Source organism: Pristiophorus japonicus, chromosome 16 (genome assembly GCF_044704955.1).
Source record: "Pristiophorus japonicus isolate sPriJap1 chromosome 16, sPriJap1.hap1, whole genome shotgun sequence".
Taxonomy (NCBI): domain Eukaryota; kingdom Metazoa; phylum Chordata; class Chondrichthyes; family Pristiophoridae; genus Pristiophorus; species Pristiophorus japonicus.
The window spans coordinates 128,026,350-128,047,226 of record NC_091992.1 but is presented as its reverse complement, the minus strand read 5'-3'; the positions used below and the strand labels follow the sequence as shown (position 1 = coordinate 128,047,226).

At 50.2% G+C, this 20,877-nt stretch overlaps 1 protein-coding gene across 1 annotated transcript in view; it reads right to left on the bottom strand.

Moving 5' to 3' along the window:
• rgs9b (regulator of G protein signaling 9b) overlaps positions 1–20,877 on the bottom strand; it is a 104,533-nt gene that overhangs the window by 31,346 nt on the left and 52,310 nt on the right. The window contains exons 5-9 of the mRNA XM_070857855.1: positions 20,652–20,703; positions 19,937–19,995; positions 16,400–16,476; positions 13,453–13,534; positions 12,685–12,756 (exon numbers count right to left, since the gene is read on the bottom strand). Coding sequence (XP_070713956.1) covers positions 12,685–12,756; positions 13,453–13,534; positions 16,400–16,476; positions 19,937–19,995; positions 20,652–20,703 — 342 coding nt within the window. The remainder of the gene's footprint in view (positions 1–12,684; positions 12,757–13,452; positions 13,535–16,399; positions 16,477–19,936; positions 19,996–20,651; positions 20,704–20,877) is intronic.

Sequence of the window (20,877 nt, the reverse complement as noted above, 5' to 3'; positions counted from 1 at the left end):
TTAATGCGCAAATCAGCCGACTTGTGGCCAGGAAGAGATACCCCATGAATTGAGAATCACCAGAGGTTGCTGGACGATTTAGCTTTGTGAAATCAGCATTAACCTCCCAGTGATTTTCATGTAGTTGCTGCATCTGCACATTCAACAGTGCAAGTACAGGTTGAACTTCCCTTATCCAGAACTCCCTTATCCAGAACCACCCCTCGTCCAGAACCATTCCCAGCCACCGGTGGCGCATGTGCGGAACTCTGACATAAACAAATTAAAGTCCTTCCTTGCTGCCGACTCCCGCAATCCACCACTGCCCCCACCCCCTACAATCTCTCTGCTGCAATCCCAGTCCCAAGCCAGCCAGCTCCGATATCCTCTTGCTCAGTACCTGTTTGTGACCACCCCTCGTCCGGAAAAATCCCTTATCCAGAACAGGCCAGGAAACCGAGGGTTCCAGATAAGGGAGGTTCAACCTGCAGCCTTTTAATGACATGATCGTTGTTAATGACTGTCAATCAATCTCTCTGGTCCAGAAAATAAACAATTAAAACGTGGCGTCCCATTTTTCAGGTACTGAATTGTTGTTGGAGATTTTTTTAATGTTTTCCTCTCTCTTAATCCAATATTTCTTTCTCTCGCTTTACTTCTCTTTCTTTACCCGATCTGACATTGAATTCACCCACTCTTATTCACCTTCGTTCTCAGCCCTTCCTGTTTATTTCTCAATCCTTTAATCTCATTGGTTAAGGAGGTACACCGTTTGGTCCAGTCATTCACTAAGGTCCCAGATGCCCCATTGCCCTCCTGCATCGTTATCAGCTCACACTTCCAACAACTTTGTGGGGAAAAAAATGTTAAACCTAAATGTGCACGAACAAGTCTAACTAATGGCGTATGCCGCGAGATGCTCCGGTTCTGCAAAATCTGGGCCAATATTTTATTTCCACAACAGAAACTCGTTGCACATCCGCAAGGAGTGATTTCCGCCTGCATTTTACACAAATGTTTGAACTGATTTTCACAATTGTAAGGTGGGGGCGGGGGTCAGTTTCCTCGAGGCTTAAAGTTTGGCGTAAAGCTGCCGTTTCCGGCTAAGTTACAGCGCGGAGCAGGAGAAAATCCCCCAGGAAATTCGCCCCCAAAATGTTTCGCTGCCTGCTGCGCCACCTAGTGGTGTAATGAAGAACGATCAGGGGAAATATCGGTCACCACAAGAGGGCTCTGCAGGAGCTCACACTGCACATTTCAACACACCAGATGGGTGACAATGGGTTTCAGCTGAAATGTTGCTTTAGTTTGCAAACAATTCTTGTACACAGTGTTGTGATAAACAGCAGCAGATTTCTGGAACACACCCTTCTTTTGGAAAATTTATCAGAATCAAATCAATGGGAAAACCTTGCGATGTTTCAAATGAGAACATCTTTGCCATAAAGCAAAGCACCAACGCTCATGCCTTCAAACCACTTTTTGAGTTGTGTCTTGGTGTTAAGCCGAGTCGGTGTCCCCCTGGAGATGGAGCATGCGGTGTCCACTCGAGACTGGTGGGACTGGAGGACATCACCACAACCAGGAGCAACATTTTAACTTGATTTCTTAAGGTTCCTAGAAATGTTTATGTTAATTTACAGGTTGACAGCATTGGCAAATTGCCGGTGTCTGAAAAGAGTAAGGCGAGTCATTTTAGAGCACCTGATAATTATTCTAATTAGTGGTTCTTAATTAAAGAGTGGACAAAATAAAACTGGGCAAGGTTCCAGGCGACTCCGTGCACGCAGCAGTGTCAGACACAGCGGGCTACCAGCAAGTTGGCACGAACAACCCTGTTGCCTTCGGTCTGCGGCAAACTCCCAATCTGCATGTTCCATGCATATACATGAGCTCATTATACCGCATGGAATAACTAGTGACATTTTCAAAGTTTTAAGAAAAATAAAAGGATATGGAAATGTAGGAACGCGTGAGCAAAACTGGAGGAGTGGATTGAGGCTATTCATATGGGGAGAAATCAGAAAAGTGAACATCAGTATTGGTTTCCAGGGGTCCAGGTTCCAATTCCACTCCTTCTGTTTATAGATTTGTATTGCACAACCCCCCCCCCATCCCTCCATTTGACACCATGTTATCTCCCTTTCCAACCTAAAGGTGCTGACTTCTTGCTGGGGTGGCAGCAGCCCTCTGATACAGAGGACTGTCAGCAGGCTGTTCGGCAATGTGGAGCATCACATAGGCCCAAACCCCTGACGTCTGCACCTGCGCACTTTCCAATGGGGGTAGAGGGGGGTGTCAGTAACCAGGAGTCGGACGGGAAGGAGGAGGGGCAGAGGGCAGTGATCGGGAGAGGAGGGCAAGGGGACAGTAATTGGGAGAGGAGGGCGAGGGGCAGTGATCGGGGGTGAGGGTTGGGGGGGCAGTGATCGGGAGGGGGAGGGGACAGTAATCAGGAGAGGAGGGGGGCAGTGATTGGGGGAGGGGGCTGTAATCAGGAGAGGAGGGAGATGGGGCAGTAATCGGGAGGGGGAGAATGAGGGGGAGGGGGCAGTGATCAGGAGAGGGAGAGGGGGAGGAGGAGGGGCAGTGATCGGGAGAGGGAGGGCGAGGGGGCGGGGAGGGGCAGTGATCGGGTGGGTGGAGGGGGAGGGGCAGTGATCGAGAGGGGGAGGGGAGGGGCAGTGATCAGGAGAGGGAGAGGGGGAGGAGGAGGGGCAGTGATCGGGAGAGGGAGGGCGAGGGCGGGGCAGTGATCGGGGGGGTGGAGGGGGAGGGGCAGTGATCGAGGGGGGAGGGGAGGGGCAGTGAGCGGGAGGGGGAAGGGCAGTGAGCGGGAGGGGTGCGGGGCAGTGAGCGGGAGGGTGGAGGGAGGGAGAAAGGGAGGGGTAGCGATCAGGAGTCCTGGTTTTCCTGAATGCGGCTGGCCTGACACGGGCTGTGTTTAGGGCAGCACAATTTGATACTGGGGCCTCAAACAGGAACAAGCTCTCTGGGGCCAAATGGCCTTTTCTTGCCCCTGACTTTTCTTATGTTTATCCCCTGGATTTAGGATTTGAATTCAAGCTGAATGGATGGGATAAACGCCCTCGCTCACTGTAAACTTTGAAAATCCTCAACACAAATCCTCAACACACTGTAATAAAATGGCAGTCTCTCCTCACTCAGAGTGCCATGAAACACAATTATAGGCAGGTAGGAGTGGGAGGCCTGGCTCAATTATAGGCGCTGACTTGCGAGACTTGGAGGTAGTGGTTGATTTTGCTGCTGTAAGTCGGTGTCTGTGTCTACAACCCCAGTGATGTGAAACCAAGCGCAATCTGAGCTCTTTGTGGTGAGAAGGTGGAAGGCACTACCACAAGGAGGGGTTGGGGCAGTTAGCATGGATACATTGCAGGGCAAACGGTCAGCCGTGGCTCAGTGGGCAGCACTCTCGCCTCTGAGTCAGAAGGTTGTGGGTTCAAGTCCCACTCCAGAAACGTGAGCACAAAAAAAAAAAAATCTAGGCTGGCAGCAGTGCAGAGCTGAGGGAGCGCTGCACTGTCGGAGGTGCCGTTTTTTGGATGAGACGTTAAACCGAGGACCCATCTGCTCTCAAGTGGATGTAAAAGATCCCATGGCACTATTTCAAAGAAAAGCAGGAGAGTTATCCCTGGTATCCTGGCCGATATTTATCCCTCACCCAACAGTGACTATACTCCAAAAGTACTTCATTGGCTGTAAAGTGCTTTGAAATGTCCGGTGGTCATGAAAGGTGCTATATAAATCCAAGTCTTCTTTAAACGACAGAAGATAGAAGGTTATGCTGATAGGGTTAGACGATCAAGGGATGAGAGGAGGCTCGTGTGGAGCATAAACACTGGCATGGAGCAGTTAGATCAGCCAGGCCTGTCTCTGTGCTATACACGCTCGGTAATTGCATGTGGCCTAAGGTTGTGTGTGTACCATCCTACCTAGCACCATCGCCACAAGGACTGGCATGATTCGAGGAGAGGGCTCACCTCCACCTTCTCAAGGACAATTAGGGATGGGCAATAAATGCCGGCCTTGCCAGCGACGCCCACATCCCGTGAACAAGTAATAAACGAGGATTCATTGTTTCCCTCTCGATCATTAGTGCAGCTTGTGACAGGTTCCAGGACCCGAGGATAATCGACAATCTTTAACAACACTTCTTTTAGTTTGGCAAATGGAAATGTCGTATTGTCCTGCTGAAACATCGTACAGTGTAGTAGGACCTATCACATCCATTATACCTGGTCAGGGCGTGCTTAATGCTGGGGCTGGGAAACCAGAGGAACAAATTATTTTCTTTCTCCAGCAATGCTCCAGAGAACACAAAGGGGAACAGTAGCATAGTGGTTATGTTACTGGACTAATAATCCCGAGGCCTGGACCAATGATCTGGAGACATGATCCCACCACGGCAGCTGGGGAATTTAAATTCAATTAATTAACTAAAAAAGCTAGTATCAGTAATGGTGACCATGAAACCACCGGATTGTCGTAAAAACCCATCTGGTTCACTAATGTTCTTTAGGGAAGGAAATCTGCCACCTGTACCTGGTCTGGCCCAAATGTGACTCCAGACCCACAGCAATGTGTTTGACTCTTAACTGCCCCCTGAAATGGCCCAGCAAGCCACTCAGTACCAAACCGCTGCAACAAAATCAGCACTGTGGGAGCACCTTCACCACACGGGACTGCAGCGGTTCAAGAAGGCGGATCACCACCACCTTCTCAAGGGGCAATTAGAGATGGGCAATAAATGCCGGCCTTGCCAGCGACGCCCACATCCCACATCCCAGAATGAATCAACTAAAAACTCCAAGCAAGCATGTTTCAGTAACTCTGCACTGTCTTCGAATCATCTGCTTTATAACATTCATAAGAACATAAGAAATAGGAGCAGGAGGAGGCCATTGAGCCTGCTCCGCCATTGGCTGATCTTTGACCTCAACTCCACTATCCCCATATCCCTTAATATCCAAAAATCTATCGACCTCTGTCTTGAATATACTCAACGACTGAGCTCTCTGGGGCAGAGAATTCCAAAGATTCACCGCCCTCTGAGTGAAGAAATTTCTCTTCATCTCAGTCCTCAATGATCGACCCCTTATCCTGAGTCTAGAGTTCAACGTTATAACTTCACAGGTAATCGTTCAGAGTACAAAAGCTGCACAGCAACATCCTGTACTCAGAAAGGAATGAATTAAACACATTGCTTGTTAAATGGTTGAACTATCTGAGCACAAGGAAGGGAAAAGCCCATCGGTTCCAACAAGCCCCCTTCTGACCGATGTCATCCCCACCAGCCCATCCATTTCCTCTCTCCCGCTCTCCGGAAGCACATGGAGATGCCTCAGGGACCCATTCACACTGTCTGTTTCAGTGGGTTTCCGGGTTAGCTGATTCCACAATTCTCCTTCCCTTCTGCCTGATCTACCCAACTTATTCCTAACTTCTATGGGGAATATTTTTCTGCCTGAGTAAAGATAAAGATTTGTTTTTGCTACCACCCACCCCAACCAACTTTAATAAAAGATGTTTCTTTGAATTTTCTACAACCAATGAAACAAATTCCAAATTCTTAACTTTGGCTCCCTGGGAACCCAGTGGACAATCGACCAGGAGAGACTTGCTCAGTTCCCTCAATCAGGATGCTCTTTTCCCACATGGATGTCTTTCCCTGTTTTACAGTGTGAGACACCTCAACACCATTATGATAAATGAGAGTTAAAATCTATTGGAACAACAGGAGGGATAGAGTCAGAGATAGGGGATCGGGGATAGAGATGGGGATAAGGGATATGAATAAGGGATATGGATAGAGAATCAGAGACAGGAATAGGGACAGAGACAGACGGAGAATTACACAGTGAAATATGCGGCAATCTTCTGAGATTTGAGAGATCCACGGATTTGGAGACAGACAGTCACAACACACTAAAGAAGAGGAAGAGTCTGAATGGAAACAAAAAAGGAAAAAAGGAACAGATTTAATTGATAAACTTTCTATTTGTTATACCATATAACATAATAAGACTGAATTAATTGTATGTATAGGGAGAGCCTCTGTCTGAACATCAGAATCAATTTATCAATTGCACATTAAATATATTGCTGTAAAATGTAGTTCAGAGGTGAAGGGTGTAAACGATGGAGAGGGGTGAGGGGTGAGGGGTGAGGGGTGAGGGGTGAGGGGTGAGGGGTGAGGGGTGAGGGGTGAGGGGTGAGGGGTGAGGGTGACACAGACCAGCGATGACCGCCATGTCGGAATTAATAACGCCAACATTCGCATGGTGCTAATAGCTATCTTTAGATCTCACACTAGCTGGTGGGTACAACAGCAACTTGTATTTATATAGCGCCTTTAACGTAGTGAAACGTCCCAAGGAACTTCACAGGAGCGTTATCAGATTAAGAATGACACTGAGCCAAAGAAGGATATTAGGACAGGTGACAGAGGGAGGTTGCGAGAGGGGGAGGTTGCGAGAGAGGGAGGGAGGTTGCAAGAGGGAGGGAGGTTGCAAGAGGGAGGGAGGTTGCAAGAGGGAGGGAGGTTGCAAGAGGGAGGGAGGCTGCGAGAAAGCTGGAGAGGTTTAGGGAGGGAATTCCAGAGCTTAGGGCCTGAGCAACTTAAGGCCCGGCTGCCAGTGATTGAAATTGGGGATGGGCAAGAGGCCAGAATTGGAGGAGTGTAGAGATCTGGGAGGGTTGGAGGGCTGGAGGGATTTAAGCACAAGGATGAGAATTTTAAAATCAAGGCGTTGCCAGACCGGATGCCAATGGAGGTCAGTGAGCACAGGGCTGATGACAGGCACTAACCAGACGGTCCAGTATCAATCCTTGTTCTAATCCTCCTGGGCAGCAGTTGATCCTCTGGGCCACTGGGCTGGGGGTGGGGGGGGGGATGGGATGGGGGGGCCCACAGTTCCCGTGTCTGGTTACTATCCATGGACTACCGATCAGGTGACGGGCTCTATTCAAAGTCCCCAAGCTCAGTTTGCCGACTGACAGTCGAGCGGCCCCGTGGGCGAGGTGCCCGAGAGCTCCTGAGGCCTGTACTCCGGCGTGGAGTCAGCACCTTCAGGGCAGCAAAAGATCAAATCAAACTGTGCACAAAATGTTCATTGATTTAAATTCATTCTGGGGATATGGGCCTCGCTGGCAAGGCCGGCATTTATTGCCCATCCCTAACTGCCCTTGAGAAGGTGGTGGTGAGCCGCCTTCTTGAACCGCTGCAGTCCGTGTGGTGAAGGTGCTCCCACACAGTGCTGTTAGGGAGGGAGTTCCAGGATTGTGACCCAGCGACGATGAAGGAACGGCCGATATATTCCCAAAGAGGTGGTGAGGCGGGGGGAGGAACATGGCAGCAGGACCCCTTGGTGGGTCGGTGGGGGTGGAATGTGCCTCCCTGCCCCCTGATGGTGCTAACAACAAGAAGCCATATTGAGGACCCCATCAATGCACACACCAAGTGGGGAATCACCCTGGGAGCCTGCCCCCAGCATATCTACCGACCCTAACCCGTCGGGGTCACGGTGGGGTCAGGAAGGCAAATGATTTGGAGGCAGAGATTTTAAAGAACAAAACTGGAAGCGCAAAAGAAAAACATCCAATTAAGATTTTAATTAATAGGAAGCGGTTTAATCTCAGTAAACGGGTTCCGGTGACCCTGCAGTGCGTCTGAAGCTGACATTTACAGCTGGAATATTAATGATCTGAGAGTCAGGCTCATCCTCTTCAGAATCTTCTGATCGAAACAAGCCAGCTTCAGTCCCTCAGGAGGGAGATAGAGACAGAGCGGGGGGCAGAGAGAGAGAGAGAGAGAGAGAGAGCGAGCGCGGGGGGCAGAGACAGAGAGAGAGAGAGAGAGAGAGCGCGGGGGCAGAGACAGAGAGAGAGAGAGAGAGAGAGAGAGCGGGGGGCAGAGAGAGAGAGAGAGCGGGGGGGCAGAGAGAGAGAGAGAGAGCGGGGGGGCAGAGAGAGAGAGCGGGGGGCAGAGAGAGAGAGAGAGAGAGAGAGAGCGGGGGGCAGAGAGAGAGAGAGAGAGAGAGAGAGAGCGGGGGGGCAGAGAGAGAGAGAGAGAGAGCGGGGGGCAGAGAGAGAGAGAGAGAGAGAGAGAGAGCGGGGGGCAGAGAGAGAGAGAGCAGGGGGCAGAGAGAGAGAGAGAAAGAGAGCGGGGGGCAGAGAGAGAGAGAGAGAGGGGCAGAGAGAGAGAGAGAGAGAGCGGGGGGGCAGAGAGAGAGAGCGCGGGGGGCAGAGAGAGAGAGAGCGGGGGGCAGAGAGAGAGAGCGGGGGGGCAGAGAGAGAGAGAGAGAGAGAGAGAGCGGGGGGGCAGAGAGAGAGAGAGAGAGAGAGAGAGAGAGAGCGGGGGGCAGAGAGAGAGAGGGGGACAGAGAGAGAGAGAGAGAGAGAGAGAGAGGGGGACAGAGAGAGAGAGAGAGAGAGAGAGAGAGAGAGCGCGCGGGGGGCAGAGAGAGAGAGAGAGAGAGAGGGGGGGACAGAGAGAGAGAGAGAGAGAGAGAGAACGGGGGGCAGAGAGAGAGAGAGAGAGGGGGACAGAGAGAGAGAGAGAGAGCGGTCAGAGAGAGAGAGAGAGAGAGCGGGGGTCAGAGAGAGAGAGTGAGAGCGGGGGGCAGAGAGAGAGAGAGAGAGAGCGGGGGTCAGAGAGAGAGAGAGAGAGCGGGGGTCAGAGAGAGAGAGAGAGAGCGGGGGGCAGAGAGAGAGAGAGCGGGGGGCAGAGAGAGAGAGAGCGGGGGCAGAGAGAGAGAGAGCGGGGGGCAGAGAGAGAGAGAGCGGGGGGCAGAGAGAGAGAGAGCGGGAGAGTCAGAGAGAGAGAGAGAGAGGGAGAGTCAGAGAGAGAGAGAGAGGGAGGGAGAGTCAGAGAGGGAGGGAGAGTCAGAGAGAGAGAGAGAGAGGGAGGGAGAGTCAGAGAGAGAGAGAGAGGGAGGGAGAGTCAGAGAGAGAGAGAGAGAGGGAGGGAGAGTCAGAGAGAGAGAGAGAGAGAGGGAGGGAGAGTCAGAGAGAGAGAGAGAGAGGGAGGGAGAGTCAGAGAGAGAGAGAGAGGGAGGGAGAGTCAGAGAGAGAGAGAGAGAGAGCGGGAGAGTCAGAGAGAGAGAGAGAGAGAGCGGGAGAGTCAGAGAGAGAGAGAGAGAGCGGGAGAGTCAGAGAGGGGGAGGCAGAGAGAGGGGGAGGCAGAGAGAGGGGGAGGCAGAGAGAGGGGGAGGCAGAGAGAGGGGGAGGCAGAGAGAGGGGGAGGCAGAGAGAGGGGGAGGCAGAGAGAGGGGGAGGCAGAGAGAGGGGGAGGCAGAGAGAGGGGAGGCAGAGAGAGGGGAGGCAGAGAGAGGGGAGGCAGAGAGAGGGGGAGACAGAGAGAGGGGGAGACAGAGAGAGGGGGAGACAGAGAGAGGGGGAGACAGAGAGAGGGGGAGACAGAGAGAGGGGGAGACAGAGAGAGGGGGAGACAGAGAGAGGGGGAGAGGGAACATAAGAACATAAGAAATAGGAGCGGGAGTAGGCCATACAGCCCCTCGAGCCTGCTCCATCATTCAATAAGATCATGGCTGATCTGATCATCAGGGAGAGACAGAGCGAGGGAGAGGGAGAGTTAGACCCTGTAACAGTCGATTCTCTCACTCGGATTTCAGTTTGTTTTCAGCGAGAGAGAGAGATCCGAGGGGTTTGTGTTAACCGCTACCTCCTGTCAGTGCTAATCAGCCGGCGGGACGCTCTGATGCTGAGAGTGACTGCACAAGGCACATCGTGAAAGCTGGCAGTCTCTCTCTGCTCTTCCCGTTGCCCATGGCAACAGTCAGCCCAGCTCAGCCTCGGCAATTATCTGTTGCTAGGAGTCGAAAGTCCCCGAAGAACCTCCTTGCAAAGTGGAAATGCCGGAGGCGATGAATCGACTCGCAGCGCCGGAATGGTGTTGGTGGTGGTCACTTGTGCAAGGGCCCCGAGAGGAACCAATGGCCTGTTTCTGACTGTGAAATGTAATCATGAAGGCAGCAGCAATGTGTTTCTCCAGACACGCTGAAAACCATCAGACCAAGAGCAAGCCAATCTGTTTACCGCACTATTGGGCGCCTCAAACCATTCCCCTCTGTTCTCTCTGCATTCAGCATCTGGTTTTTGCTCAATTAGTTTTTGGGGATCAGCGTTTATGCTGGAATCACTCTCGAGAGGCTGAGTAGGTGAGACAATGCTTAGATAAACAGACAATCTCAAGGCTTTCAAAGACCACGAGTCCACCTCCCTCCCATCCCAGTACTTTGCAGCAGACGCTACCTTTCTCTTCAACGACTCGCCCACTTCCTTCCCGAAAGGCTCGAAGCTACTTGCTCCTACTGCCCACCCCGATAAGCTGTTCCAGAAGCTGATTGCCCTCTCCGACCCAAAACTGCCCAATGTTTCAGCGTGTCCTCGTGTCCCCTGGTCATCGTGTCCCCTTGTTCTGCTGTTCTGCATCAAGTCAAGGGGGGGGGGGGGGGGGTAGGGGGCGGGGGAGAACTGGACATCGGGGCTCCCGTCACCAAGGGGTTAATTCCCTTTGGTCAATGCTTACCCTTCTGCACCTCCTCCAGCCCTACAACCCTCCGAGATCTCCGCGCCCCTCCGATTCTCATCGTTCCACATTGGCTGCTGCATTTTCAGCCGCCTCTCTCACACACCTGTCCTGATGCCTCCTTCTTTGGCTTTGTTTAGATTTTTGTCTGATTGTGCTCCTGTGTCGTGCCATGGGACGTTTTACTATGTTAAAGGCGCTATATAAATGCAATTTATTGTTGTTTTAGTTAAGCCGCTTAGAATTTTTAAAAGAATTTTAAAAAGGAGGAATTTAACGCCTCACAGATCCGAGCTCCTCCAATGGGGTTACAGTACGTCGTCGCCTTATTGACCTGGCCAATATTTATCCCCCAACCAACATCATCTGATCGTTATCACATTGCTGTTTGTGGGAGCTTGCTGTGTACAAACTGGCTGCTGCATTTCCTACATTACAACAGTGACTACACTTCAAAAGTACCTGCAAAGCACTTTGGGATGGCCTGAGGTAAAGAAAGGTGCTATAGAAATGAAAGTTCTTGGTATAGGTCAAGGGGCAAGAGGTGTAAGTGGGCAATTGTTCACGGAGGGGATGAGCTGCAAAACTCATTCAGGGCTTCAATGCCTGTGGGTTACGGTGATCGCCTTCAAATCGACCAATAATAAATCGGTATCAGAAGGTCCTCCTCATAAAGGTGAAATAACTCATAGAATCTACGCAGGGATGGAAAATGATATGTACAATGCCTCAATTTCACAATTCTCACCCTTGTTTACAAATCACTCCATGGTCTCGCCCCTCCCTATCTCTAATCTTTTTCAGCCTCACAATCCCACGAGATGTCTGCGCTCCTCAAATTCTGGCCTCTTGAACATCCCTCATTAACTGCTCAACTATCGGTGGCTGTGCCTTCAGCTGCCTGGGCCCTACGCTCTGGAACTCCCTCCCTAAACATTTACACCTCTCTATCTCTCTCTCTCCTTTAAGAAGCTCCTTAAAACCTACCTCTTTGACCAAGCTTTTGGTCACCTGCGCTAATTTCTTCTTGTGTGGCTCGGTGTCAAATTTATCTGTTTTGTCTTTTAACACTGCCGTGAAGCGCCTTGGGACATTTTACTACATTAAAGGCGCTATATAAATAAAACATTTTATTAGTAACTAAATGCTAGTAAATAAAATGGTGATGGGCTTTCAGTAACTCCACAGCCTGTCCCCTCAAGTGTCAGACAATGCCGTCAACTGTATACTCAAACTTCAAAAGCAACCATGAGGGGAGGTCACTGAGGTTTATAAGAACATAATAGGAGCAGGAGCGGGCCATTCGGCCCCTCGAACCTGCTCCGCCATTCAATCAGATCATGGCTGATCTTTCACTTTCCTGCCCGCTCCCCATCACCCTGAGCTGGTCTGTTCCTTGGACATAAATTCCAGCTTTCCCTCAAGCACGCTCCCGATCCAAGCTGGGAGCTGCTCCCGTGAGCAATCAGCCCGCGCTTCCATTAGCAACGATGACCTATCTCTCCCATCCCGCCTACACGGAGAGTGGGACTAACCGACTGGGCTCACCCCACGGCAGAGGAAGATCCCCGCTTCAAGGGCTGGCGTGCGGCAAGTTATCCGCAGCAATAGTCGGGGTCGGGGGGGGGGGGGGGGTGGTACGATCGGACTGGGCTCCCCTTTGGTTGGGGAGGAGGAAGCATCATCCAGGGGGGGTCCGGCCTCTGATCGCTGTCCCGGCATTCTCCGCCCCCACCCCCGGTGGAAGTGGCCACACCGTCCCCCTTGGTGGAATTGGCTGATTGGCTGTTCCTCCCTCCACCCCCGGTGGAAGTGGCTGTTCTCCACCACCTCCCCCCAGTGGAAGTAGGCGCCAGGCCAGGACCGGGGTTGTGATGCTGCCCGTGGCTGAATAGGTCACCAATGCTGATCGTCACGCGGCGAATCGGGAACCACTTGGGAAAGTGCGGCGAGACGGTTTCCGTGGTGACGTCGTGCCAAGCTGCCGTGTGTGGCCGCGTGCTGGGACCCACCGCGAGGCACTGGCGATAGCCGCAGGGCCCACAGACAGAGACTGCTTCCCCACGCCCCAGGAGAACCCGAACACACAGCTCCCTCACAGCCAGCCGCTTAACACCACCCAACGCTGAGCTCACCTGCTCTACCTTGTCTGCATTCGGGTCAGTCGCACGGTCAATCCCATAATCAAGCACGTCCAGGGTTCCTGGCTGTTGGAAAAGTGCCAAAAAAACATGCACTATTAGCCACCAGTCTAAATCTCACGTAGCGATTTCTTGGTGTTCTATACAAACGTGAGTTCTGGAGCGTGACTGGTGCGTTCAAATCTTTTGTTTTATTTACAGAGTGAAAGGAGGCTATTCAGCCCATTGTCTGCCTCCTTGCCTGACCAGGTGTGGCTCTCCACTGGAAGTACTCTCGTCTCCGAGTCAGTGGGTTCAAGCTCCGGTCCAGAGCCTGAGCACAAAATCTAGGCTAACATTCCCAGCAGCAGTACTGAGGGAGTGCTGCACTGTCGGAGGTGCCGTCTTTCAGATGAGACGTTAAACCAAGGCTCCGTCTGCTCTCTCAGGTGGGCGGAAAAGATCCCACGGCACTATTTCGAAGATGATCCGGTGTTCTGGTCAATATTTATCCCTCGACCAACATCACTAAAAAATTATCTGCTCATTATCATCTTGCTGTGTGTGGGAGCTTGCTGTGAGCTAATTGGCTGCCCCGTTTCCCACATTACAACAGCGACTGCTCTCCAAAAAAAGTATTCATTGGCTGTAAAGCGCTTTGGGACGTCCTGGGGTTGTGAAAGACGCTATATAAATGCAAGTCTTTCTTTTTTGGGGGGGAAAAAATGTGTTCATATTTGAGAGACTCTTTGACAGGGTCCCCGATATTGGACCAGTACTCACCGCGGGTCTTTGCACAAGCCAGTAGGCCCGTTCCTGACAGTCCAGGACGAATCTATCCGCCTTCTTACGTTCTTTACCTGCCCTGGTTGAGAAAATGAAAAGGAGCATTTTACAGAGCGATTTCTTTCCGGAACGGATGTGCCCGCCATTGTGCTGTCGTCCCTTTACACAGCTGCGTCCTCACCGGTATCTGGATTATAGTCCAGATGTAATTTCAGTTTGGAATGCACTGTCCTGGGCCCCAGCTCACATTCAAATTACGCCAAATGCAATTTTCAAAAGTTGCTTTTTTCTGTTCCTCTTTCTTTACATCCTTTTTATACATTTACATTTTTTTGTGTACGTAAAGTTGTGGGACATCGATGCTGGGGATTTCATGCATCAAAGCAGAGCTCCCTCCACTCTGCTGCCCAAAACATGCTTCAACCCCAAACGCAGAACTGTACCGCCCTGTGACGACAGTGGGGCATTTAATGTACCATTCCCATACGAACCACCCTCAGGCCTGTCTCGGTGACACTGGAGTTAGACCCGAATTAGAGGCCGTTCTGTGCTGTCGGTTGCTGCAGTCTTGGCTCGAGACCTTCAACAAAGCCCCAAGCGGCCTGGGCAGTGCGGTCTCGGAAAATCCTGGCCTTCAGATTTAATCCTGAGGGTTCGAATTAACGTGTGGCGCATTCTTTTTCAAAGGACTCCGTTGCCAGAGATCTTCGGATTGCTTTCTGCCGTGACCGAGTCAGGGGGTTGTGGGGTCAAGTCCCAGCACAAAGGTCGAGGCTGACACACCAGTGCAGTACCGAGGAAGTGCTGTACGGTCGGACTTGTCGCCTTTCGGATGACACGTATGGGGATAGTGCAAGATAGTGGGGTTGAGGTACAAAATTAGCCAGGATCTCAGTGAATGGTGGAGCAGTCTCGAGGGACCGAATAGCCTACTCCTGCTCCTAATTCTTATAAACCGAGGCCCGGTCTGCTCTCTCAGGTGGATATAAAAGATCCCATGGCACTATTTCGAAGAGGAGCAGGGGAGTTATCCCGGTGTCCTGGCCAATATTTATCCCTCAACCAACATCACTAAAAACAAATTATCTGGTCATTATCACATTGCTGTTTGTGGGAGTTTGTTGCGTTGCCCACATTACAACAATGACTACACTCCAAAATGTATTTCATTGGCTGTAAAACACTTTGGGATGTTTTGAAGGCTGTGAACAATGCTACATAAATGCAGGTACTTTCTTTCCCAGATTTTCAAGCTGTAGCTCGGCCATGAAAACTCTGCAACGACACGCACCCCAGACTGCAAGGCGCCCCATTTTACAGTGACTCAGCACTCCCCTCTGCTGGCCATTGTTTACATTACATGTACAGGAAAGTTGTCCATTTGCCCAGTGTGCAGTCTCGCTCGCCCAGTGGGGAAATCGCGCACGTGCGGCCTACAATTTTCTGCCCATTAAAATCAGGAGCTGCCCACGCGCACGGCTACCTGATAAAAGACTGCGCCAGCAGCATGCAAAGTGGAAAAGTCACTCTACGATCCCAGCTCTACGCAGGAGGGGAACGCATTACGCGAGCTTTGCTCTGGCGGTTTACGAGTCCGCGTTGCTGCTGGCCAACACTTCCCACCTCCAGCACGGACTCACGGTGTCCTGGCTCAATAACTATCCCTCAACCAACATCAACTAAACACAGAGAAGACGTTAAACTGAGGTTCCGTCTGCCCTCAAAGAAAAAAAGGGCATTTATTATCATAGCGCCTTTCACGATCTCAGGACATCTCAAAGCACTTTACAGCCAATGAAGTACTTATGGAGTGTGGTCACTGTTGTAATGTGGGAAATGCAGCAGCCAATTTGCACACAGCAAGCTCCCACAAACAGCAATGTGATAATGACCAGACAATCTGTTCTTTATGTTGATTGAGGGATAAATATTGGCCCAGGTCACCGGGGATAACACCCCTGCTCTTCTTCTAAATAGTGCCATGGGATCTTTTATGTCCACCTGAGTGAGCAGACGGGACCTCGGTTTAACGTCTCATCCAAAAGACGGCACCTCCGACAGTGCAGCACTCCCTCACCACTGCTCTGGAGTGTCAGCCTAGATTTTTGTGCTCAAGTTCCTGGAGTGGGACTTTAACCCACAACCTCCTGACTCAGAGGTGAGTGTGCTGCCCACTGAGCCACAGCCGACAGGTGGATGTAAAAGATCACATGGCACTATTTCAAAGAAGGGCAGGGGAGTTATCCCCCGGTCTGGCCAATATTTATCCCTCAATCAACATCACTAATAAAACAAAAGCAAAATACCGCATGTATTGGAAAGCTGGAATAATCCCAGAAAATGCTGGAAACACCCAATGTTCCGATAAAAGGGCATTGACCTGAAACGTTAGCAACCGTGCAGAGAGAAACAGAGTTGAGTATTTTCAGATTTTTATTTCACTAAAAAAAATGATCTGGTCATTGTCACATTGCTGTTTGTGGGAACTTACTGTGCGTAAATTGGCTGCTGCGTTTCCCACATTACAACAGTGACTACACTCCAAAAGTACTTCATTGACTGTAAAGCATTTTGGGACATCTTGAGGTCATGATAGGCGCTATAGAAATGCAAGTTCTTTCTTCTTTTCTATATATTAACCCGTGCTGTAATCTGAAAACTCCAGAGCTGGATCCAATGTTCCCTGGTGCGTGGTCCCTTTAAATTTGCTGCGTGGCTGTGTTTTCAGCTGGTGAGCGGACCGCATGGGGCCTCCCGATTTGTGCAAGGCCCGGCTCGCGCAGGGCCTCCCGATTGGTGCACGGTCTGCTCGGCCAAGCACCTTGGGGGGAACATTGGCTGGATCACCGTTCTGCTTTCACTGATTCCCAAGCACCTGGTGCTGTCTAACTAAGAAGTGATTGAACATCGGCGGGTGATGATTGCTGCAATCGCTTGGACCTACCGATATTGCTCCTTTGCCTGCATGATGACAAAATCCCATTTGTGATTGATCTTTTGGTTTAAGAGGTTGTAATTTTCCTTTAAAAATAGAGAAACAAAATAGTAAATGCACAAATCCTCCCCCGTCCCGTCACCCTCTCAATGCCTCTCCTGAAGAAGTGTCTTTCAGGGTTGCCAATACTCCAGATCTGTCCTGGAGTCTCCAGGAATTAAAGATGAATAACTTACATAGAAACATAGAAACACAGAAAATAGGTGCAGGAGTAGGCCATTCAGCCCTTCTAGCCTGCACCGCCATTCAATGAGTTCATGGCTGAACATGCAAATTCAGTACCCCCTTCCTGCTTTCTCGCCATACCCCTTGATCCCCCTAGTAGTAAGGACTACATCGAACTCCCTTTTGAATATATTTAGTAAATTGGCCTCAACTACTTTCTGTGGTAGAGAATTCCACAGGTTCACCACTCTCTGGTTGAAGAAGTTTCTCCTCATCTCGGTCCTAAATGGCTTATCCCTTATCCTTAGACTGTGACCCCTGGTTCTGGACTTCCCCAACATCGGGAACATTCTTCCTGCATCCAACCTGTCTAAACCCGTCAGAATTTTAAACGTTTCTATGAGGTCCCCTCTCATTCTTCTGAACTCCAGTGAATACAAGCCCAGTTGATCCAGTCTTTCTTGATAGGTCAGTCCCACCATCCTGGTGAACCTTCGCTGCACTCCCTCAATAGCAAGAATGTCCTTCCTCAAGTTAGGAGACCAAAACTGTACACAATACTCCAGGTGTGGCCTCACCAATGCCCTGTACAACTGTAGCAACACCTCCCTGCCCCTGTACTCAAATCCCCTCGCTATGAAGGCCAACATGCCATTTGCTTTCTTAACCGCCTGCTGTACCTGCATGCCAACCTTCAATGACTGATGTACCATGACACCCAGGTCTTGTTGCACCTCTCCTTTTCCTAATCTGTCATCATTCAGATAATAGTCTGTCTCTCTGTTTTTACCATCAAAGTGGATAACCTCACATTTATCCACATTATACTTCATCTGCCATGCATTTGCCCACTCACCTAACGTATCCAAGTCACTCTGCAGCCTCATAGCATCCTCCTCGCAGCTCACACTGCCACCCAACTTAGTGTCATCTACAAATTTGGAGATACTACATTTAATCCCCTCGTCTAAATCATTAATGTACAGTGTAAACAGCTGGGGCCCCAGCAGAGAACCTTGCGGTACCCCACTAGTCACTGCCTGCCATTCTGAAAAGTACCCATTTACTCCTACTCTTTGCTTCCTGTCTGACAACCAGTTCTCAATCCATGTCAGCACACTACCCCCAATTCTGCAAGCAACTGGGGATTATAAAGTCATTAAAAATGAATTACACCTTTATTATTTATAACAATGTTGTAGAAGGGGAAAGAAGTCTGTTAGACCGGGCGGGGGGAAGCAGGTGATAAAACCTCCAGGAATACGTCCAATTGGAGTTGGCAATCCCACACTCCCTGTCCATAATCAATGGCGAGAGGATGGCGGGCTGGGCAGTTTGTGAATTGGCCAGATGCACAGCCTCATTCGCCCACTGCCTGTGTAATCCCACACTCGGTCCCCGCAAGTAACCCGCTGTGTGATTGGGCTGTCTGTGTCCACTTGTGTAGGAGTGTGGAGTCTGTGATCCCGGCAACTCCACCCGGGAGAGACCATCAACTCATCCCGGCATTCTGCGGTGCTACAAGCCGCAATCGGTTGGCACAGAATTTGCCAAGGGCCTTTGCCACACATTCAGTCACCCACGGTGGCCTGTTTGAAGTCTCCCTCTGGGGGTACGGGCATGTAGTGCTTATGTTGCTGTGCTAGAAATAGCCCAGTTAGAACGAGAGTTCAAATCCCCACCATGGACAGTCCCTGAATTTGAATTAAGTTCGAAATAAAACTGGTCTCAGTAAAAGTGACCATGAAGCTGTTAGATTGTTGTAAAAAGCCAACCGGTTCATTAATGCCCTTTATGGGTTGTTTTCTTTTTTTATTCATTCCTGGGATGTGGGCATCGCTGGCAAGGCCGGCATTTATTGCCCATCCCCAATTGCCCTTGAGAAGGTGGTGGTGAGCCGCCTTCTTGAACCGCTGCAGTCCGTGTGGTGAAGGTACTCCCACAGTGCTGTTAGGGAGGGAGTTCCAGGATTTTATCGCAGTGACGATGAACATAAGAACATAAGAACATAAGGATTAGGAACAGAAGCAGGCCATCTAGCCCCTCAAGCCTGCTCCGCCATTCAACAAGGAACAGTCGATATATTTCCAAGTCAGGATGGTGTGTGACTTGGAGGGGAACGTGGAGGTGGTGGTGTTCCCATGCGCCTGCTGCCCTTGTCCTTCCAGGTGGTAGAGGTCGCGGGTTTGGGAGGTGTTGTCGAAGAAGCCTTGGTGAGTTGCTGCAGTGCATCGTGTAGATGGTACACACTGCAGCCAGGGGGCGCCGGTGGTGGAGGGAGTGAATGTAGAAGGTGGTGGATGGGGGGCCAATCAAGCGGCAGCTTTGTCCTGGATGGTGTCGAGCTTCTTGAGTGTTGTTGGAACTGCGCTCATCCAGCGCAGAGAAGGTTAAGAGAGGATTTGATCGAGGTGTTTGAAGGGTTTTGACGGAGTAAATAAAGAGAAACGGTTTCCACTGGCAGAAGGGGCAGTAACCAGAGGTCACAGATTTAAGGTCATTGGAATAAGAACCAATGAGGAAATATTTTTCTATCCCAAATAAATTGCAGTTAAACAAAAATGTTATTAATCAATGAACCGTTTCACGGCGACATGAGGAAAACTATTTTTATGCAGCAAGTTTATGTGATCGGGAACAAACTTCCTAAAAGGACGGTGGGAGCAGATTCAACTTTCAAAAGGGAATTGGATCAATATTTGCCAGGCTGTGGGGAAAGAGCGGGGGGGGGGGGGGGGAGTGGAACAAATGGGACGCTCTTTCAATGAGCCGGCACAGACACGATGGGCTGAATGGCCTCCTTCTGTGCTGTGTCGTTCTGTGATTGTAAGAGGCGGACTGTGCCAAAGGACCCGGCTAAATGTAGAATAGAAATCGACAGTGCAGAAGGAGGCCATTTCGGCAGTGCTGCGTCCTAACTCGCACCGAGTCCCGCCCACCCATCACCCCTGTGTGGTGCGGAACCAGAGGCAGGGTCCCAGCGTGGTATCCTGTTGGGTCTCTGCCGAGGGGACAATGGGAGATCTGTGGAGCGTGCACTGCAGTAAGGGAGACTATGCTGGAGGAGGCCAGTGAACTTCGTGGCTGGTGACCAAGTCGATCAGGAAGTGGCGGACTGGGTCCCAGCTGGGAAATAGTCACGAGTTTGAGGCCCAAGGCTGAAACTGTGGGGCCGTGCAGGAGTAATCCAGGCTTCCAGAATCTCACTTTAACTTGCTCAGAAATAATCGCCGATTGCTGCAGGGTAAAAAAATCCTGTTTACAGCATGCCGCAAGCGTTAACCTCTTGTGACTTACAAAGTAAAATGTGGTGAGTCTCACCTTCTCGTACTCTTCCAATACGCCCTTTTTGTGGATATTTTTCTTTGCCAAATAAATTGCTGTTAAACAAAAAATATATTCATCAATTAACAGTTTCATAACAGAAAGGAAAATAAAGTAGACAAGTGTTTCTACATTACAACAGTGACTATTCTTCAAAAGTACCTAATTGGCCTCATTTTAAAATTCTCATCTTTGTTTTCAAATCCTTCCATGGCCTCGCCCCTCCCTATCTCTCTAAACTCCTCCAACCCCCCTCCCGCCGAGATGTCTGCGCTCCTCTAATTCTGCCCAGTTGAGCATCCCTGATTATAATCGCTCAACCATTGGTGGCCGTGCCTTTAGCTGCCTGGGCCCCAAGCTCTGGAACTCCCTGCCTAAACCTCTCCGACTCTCGATGTTTCTTTCCTTCTTTAAGACACTCTTTAAAATCCACCTCTTTTCTATCCTATTATCTCCTTATGTGACTCGGTGTCAAACTGTTTGATGGTGCTCCGTTTTACTACATTAAAGATGCTATATAAATAAAAGTTGTTGTTGTTGTTGTTGATGACGACTGTAAAGCTCTTTGGGACATCCCGGGGCACCATATCAATGCAAATTCTTTCTTCCTTTCTAGTGTTAGCATTATTTGATTGACTTTGTTGTTGGTTGTTTGAGTTGATACGAGTGGGAAGGGGAAGATCAGACTCAAATCCTTGATTGAGATACTTACCATAGTCTGTGTCGTCTGCTGGCCACTCCTGGGTGGCCCAAAAGTACGGAGTCTGCATAGGATATAAAGATATATAAAATAAATAAATTTAGATCGGTGAAAATGCATACAATTAGGAGGCGGGGGCAAATTGTAAATAACAAAGCACCTCGATACACAAGAAATGCACCCTCAAATAGACTGTCATTGTTTGCATGTAAACTAGAGCAGATCCAAAACTCGGCTG